Source organism: Lolium perenne, chromosome 7 (genome assembly GCF_019359855.2).
Source record: "Lolium perenne isolate Kyuss_39 chromosome 7, Kyuss_2.0, whole genome shotgun sequence".
NCBI classification, from domain to species: domain Eukaryota; kingdom Viridiplantae; phylum Streptophyta; class Magnoliopsida; order Poales; family Poaceae; genus Lolium; species Lolium perenne.
Window position 1 is genome coordinate 194143709 of NC_067250.2, and position 5323 is coordinate 194149031.

The window sequence follows — 5323 nt, forward strand, 5'->3', positions numbered from 1 at the left end:
TGGTTGTGTGCATCTACTGATGGGTATTCCCCATTTCAAAAAAAAAATTTGCAGGAACTGTTAGAATGAGTTAGAAGAAAACTTTTGTGCTTCATTTTCCATGGAAAATTGTAGAGATCATGCACATTAGTCTTCACAAATAACAATTTACACATGTTCAATGTTCCTAGAGAGTAAGATGCGCTCGAAGGGTATCGATCTCCGCCAATCATGATTTTTAGGGAGTATCGATTTAGTTGCTTTAGTTTATGAAGTACAGTAGAGATAAACATAAAAATGTATAATGTATCTAGCACAATAATATGTATAGTACGAGTATGAAGGTAAGACTATCAGTTGCAGCCTACAGTAGTGCCAAGTAGATGCATGGCAAGAAGTGCTGCATCTTGCGCTCGAAGACACAACTTTTTTGGCAGAGCACAAGTAACGTGCGTCGCGTGGGTGATCCAGCTGAGCTGTGCTGAATCGTACATTATCTTTCCATGCCATTTGGCGTATGGGCGCTCGTGGCTCTCTCACCTCGCACAGCCACACAAGGCCACTATAAATACACATGCACGCAGCCATATTTGAGCACACAAATACTCGTAGACCTCCACACAGTCTACGATCGACATGTCTACCACCGCCTCCAGCTTCGTCTGTTCGCCCGTAGCCTCTGCCTCCTCTGGATGCCTGCTTCCTCCGTCTAAGCACGGTGCCGCGCCCACCATGGCCAAGTTGCAGGGCCGCCGCCTGTCGTGCAGAGCTGCGGCCACGGCCGGTAGTGGCGGCGACGATAGCGTGGTACGGCGCAACATCGACCGCCGGGACGTGCTTTTCGGCCTCACCGGGTTCGCCGCTGTCACTACCACCAACCTCGGCCTCGCGCTCGCTGCCGACGCCGATGCTGGCGCTGCCGCCGAGCCTCTGTGCGCCACCGTGCCGATCACGGCCGAGGTGCTGAAATGCAACGCGGAGGGGGGCTTCCACTGCCCCGCCGAGTACGATGCCACCAAGGTCGTCGACTTCAGCAGCCTGCCGCTGCCGAGCGGGCCGCCGCGCGTTCGCCGGCCGGCGCACAAGTTGGACGACGAGTACATCAAGAAGTTCGAGGAAGCGGTCCGGAGGATGAAGGAGCTGGACGACGAGGACCCGCGCAGCTTCAAGAACCAGTCGGGGATCCACGAGGCCTACTGCGACGCGCACTACAGGGTGGTGTCGGCGGCCAGCCCGGAGGTCAACTTCGACGTGCACTACTCCTCCATCTTCGCGCCATGGCACCGCATGTACATCTACTTCTTCGAACGCATCCTCGGCGACCTCATCGGCGACCCCACTTTCGGGCTGCCCTACTGGAACTGGGACTCCCCTGAAGGGATGATAATGCCCTCCATATTCGCCAACGAGAGCTCGCCGCTCTACGACGAGCTCCGCACGCCGGAACACGTCCGTGCCTTCATGGATCTCAACCTGGGCCCGGCGAAGCAGCCCAACCTTCCTGAACCTGAGTGCACCGACGACATTTTGTGCCTCATCGATAACAATCTCTACAGCATGTACCGTCAGGTGAGCAGTGCTAGCACGCCCGTTTTATGCAAATCTCACATGCCTAACAAAACGCATTCGTTACTTTCTATACTCGACAAAACAAAATCATGGTAACATTTCACCCTACACTATATATACTGTACTAACCAAAAATTGCTGTGACAGTTTACTGAACTTTTGGAAGATAGAATGATTTAATTTTATACTTATGTCTAGTTTTTGGTTGACAGGAATTCCTAAATTGAAGGAAAAAAAAACTGAATATCATAAGCAACTGAAAGTTCTGGAAGGTGAAAAAACAAAAATAGATTACAACAAACACTTCATGGACAATGTTTGAACCCTGCAATAGAAAACAACATTTTTTTATAACTGAAAATAACAATGACATTCATTGTTGGACATGAGCACATAAAATACCATAGTTTGTGAACCGCGTGGTATTCAAGTGAGTTGCAAATCATCAGGTAAAAAAGTTCAGCAAACAAAAGTTAAGTACAAAAGCAGGCTCTAGAACGTACATCGGCATCTAGGATCCGTATCGGTTGGTCATACAGATCTCTATATCTCAGATGATATAACAGACAGTATGTGGTTATATTGGAGACATATATCTAATTTTTTTCCATTGTTCTTGTTCAAACCATGGGTTTTAGAGTAAAAATGCATGCTGCAATTACTTGAGCATAACAAATACATGATTCCAAGTTCATTAATTAGTGAACTAAGAAATTATTAATGAAAACTTACAAATCCTTACTCTAACAAAAAAAATTGCATATGATATATATGTATTTTACAAATATTATACATGACTTTGATATTTTGATGAAGTTGTAAATACCGAAAAAAATTAAATATCATTGCATCTATTTCTTTCCTGTATTGGTCGACATATTTGGTCAAGAATCCACAATATTGGCCAATATCAGCTAATATGTGTGGAAATGGTATTTACAAAATGATGCCATATCATATCTAAATTGGAGGACACCAAATAATGATATATCGGTAATCAACCTGGATTTAGAAGCTTAGTGGAACCGCTCAATGTCACACAATTTCTCTAAAACTGAAGTTGTACATGTTTTTTTTAGAGGTGCGGTACCATACTTTTTTTTTTGTAGAAATTACTGAAGTGTATACTCCCGCCATCCAGAAATACATGGTATATTAATTTTGTCAAGAGTTTAAAATTTCTAAATTTGATCAACTAATATACAAAAATATGTCAGAAATTTATTCGGATCCCGGGTGCATATGACCCCTCCACCAAATAAAAAAATATTACAAAGTGTCGAAAAAAAATTTAAAAAAAATCAACATGTACGTACATGTCCACAATATATGTGTGTTTGCCAAGTTTCGCGAATAACTGATATTTTTTGTGGTATATGTAAAAAATGAAATTTTAACGTGTGAAAAGTCTTATTTTTAGCACCAAAATTTATCTTTTTTACACACACCACATGATAAGTCGATTGTTAATGAAACGACTTTGTGGGTGCATTGCACATGAAGATGCATGTATGTGCAATTTTTTGTTTCAATTTTTAAATTTTAAAATAGGTCTAAGATGCATTTTAAAATAAAGGGAGCATATATACACTTCTTTGAGCCAAAACACCACTCCCTAAATATGAACATCTAAAACAATAAGTAAATATCAATAGATCCCCTAGACATGATACTCATCAACCAGGGTGCATAGCATGTTATTTTGCACTCCATGTTTTTTTAATATTGTTACACTCAGAATTTATGTTTAGTAATTATTTTCATATTGACCCACAACAGCAACAAATTGATACTATGAAAAATATGAGTCATAAGAACGCAAAAGACACATAAATATTGAATAATTATCATGTTTCCATATGTCACATAAAATGAAAGTGTACGTCAGCTCTATATTTTCTTACGTTCTTTTTTTTTTTACGGGGCAAGACAAAAGTTTATGTGACATGAAAATCGTATACGGTTGAGAAGAAACAAGGTGAGGTAGAGTAACTATCTTCACCGTAGAAGTCAAATTCGCTTGAAGATATTTTTTTTATAACTTATAGATTTAGTACTGCCTCTGTATTTTGTTAAACTAATCTTACTAAGCTTTTTGGCTTTTAACTAAATTCACACGCCACATGTGTTTGTGAGCAGAGAGAGTAAAATGTACTACGTAGCTAGACTTGTCCTGTAGTTCTAATTGGACCTCTACTAGATGCCAAGATCCAACTCTGTGTCCAAATAAGTTGAATGGTGACATATATGTAATGCAGGTAGACCCGTTTTTTTCCGAAATCTGGTATAGTAACTTGACTTAGTATTATTGTGATTTTTGGAAGTGAGGCTCCAATCATCGGTACACAATAGTATCATAAGAAGATAAGATCTTTGTGTGGCCATGAGCATATATGCATCCCTTGCATATGGGTCGTAAACTCGTAATTAAGGTTGTGTGCGTGCCTCTCTTTTCAGATGACCGTGGACACGCCGGAGGAATTCCACGGCGGCAAGTTCTGCACGGCGGGAAAGAAGTACACGGGGTCGCTGGAGAACGGGGCGCACACGGCGGCGCACATCTGGGTGGGGAAGGACATGGGTAACCTTCGGACGGCGGCGCGCGACCCGGTGTTCTACTCGAACCACTCCAACGTTGACCGCATGTGGCACCTTCGGAGCACCAAGCTGGGGATGCCCGACCTCCCCTACCAAGAGTGGCTGGACACGAGCTTCGTCTTCTACGATGAGACGAAGCGGCCGGTGCGCATCAGGGTCCAGGACGTGCTCGACACCAGCAAGCTCGGGTACAGGTTCGAGGAGAAGAAGAAGCTGGAGTGGATGCAGAAGCGTCCCAAGCCGTCCTCCGAGATCAAACGCCCCTTCATCGCCCAGAGAAGCGTCACCCCGGCCAGCGCGTTCCCCGTGCCTCTGAAGAAAGGGCAGAACGAGTATGTGACGGTGGAGAGGCCGGAGAAGGCCCAGGCCGGCGGCGGCAGCAGCAAGAAGGCACCGGAGGTGCTGGTGCTGGACCTGACGGTCGACCCCTGCGAGTACGTCAAGTTCGACGTGCTCGTCAACGTGCCCAGGGGCCAGGAGGACAAGGTTGGGCCGAAGAACAGCGAGTTCGCGGGGAGCTTCACGCACGTTCCGCACGGCGGCGGCGACGGCGGCCGCATGATGGAGACGCAGGAGGTGTCGTACCGGCTCAAGCTGCGGGAGATCATCGAGGACCTCAAGTGCGGCCGGGATAAGAGGCTGGACTTCACGATTGTCCCAGTCGCGGGTGAGAAGACCCTCGTCAACAGCGTGCGCATCGACATCCTTTGATCGCTCAGCTGGCTGGCATGTACAAGTACAATACAAGATCCATATTTCTTCAGCCTCCAGAACTGTATCTGCACCACGCATGTATTTCTTAAGTTTGCCCATCTATTGCTGATTACGCCATTGTATGATTGATTCTCCTCAAGTGAGAAAAATAAAAGCTTATTGCCCAATCTGCCTCGGTACCCACATTTATCCACTTTTGCTATCTTTTAGCTACTCCCTCCGGTCTCTTCTTTTAATTGAGTCAAATTTAGTATAACTTTATACTAAATTTAAGTCAATTAAAAAGAACCTAAGAAAGTTGTTGTTTTAGATGAATGCTCGAGCAAAATTCGGTTTTAAATTAGGGATTTGCAAGTTAGTTTGTGCTTAGTCACCTACTCATCTCCTGGTATGTCTGATTTGCTCTGCTTTTAGATTGGTAAACGATTGTATCCCTCAGGGGATCGCATCCTCCCCATCCTCC

General features: G+C 44.6%; 1 protein-coding gene across 1 annotated transcript; it reads left to right on the forward strand.

The window, feature by feature from the left end:
• Nucleotides 1–565: 565 nt before the first annotated feature.
• On the forward strand, nucleotides 566–5029 carry LOC127314617 (polyphenol oxidase I, chloroplastic). Its single transcript, XM_051345122.2, has 2 exons — nucleotides 566–1548; nucleotides 4006–5029. Exons 1-2 carry the CDS (start codon nucleotides 616–618, stop codon nucleotides 4855–4857), a joined length of 1785 nt encoding a protein of 594 aa, XP_051201082.1. The 5' UTR covers nucleotides 566–615; the 3' UTR covers nucleotides 4858–5029.
• The last annotated feature ends 294 nt before the right edge of the window (nucleotides 5030–5323 follow it).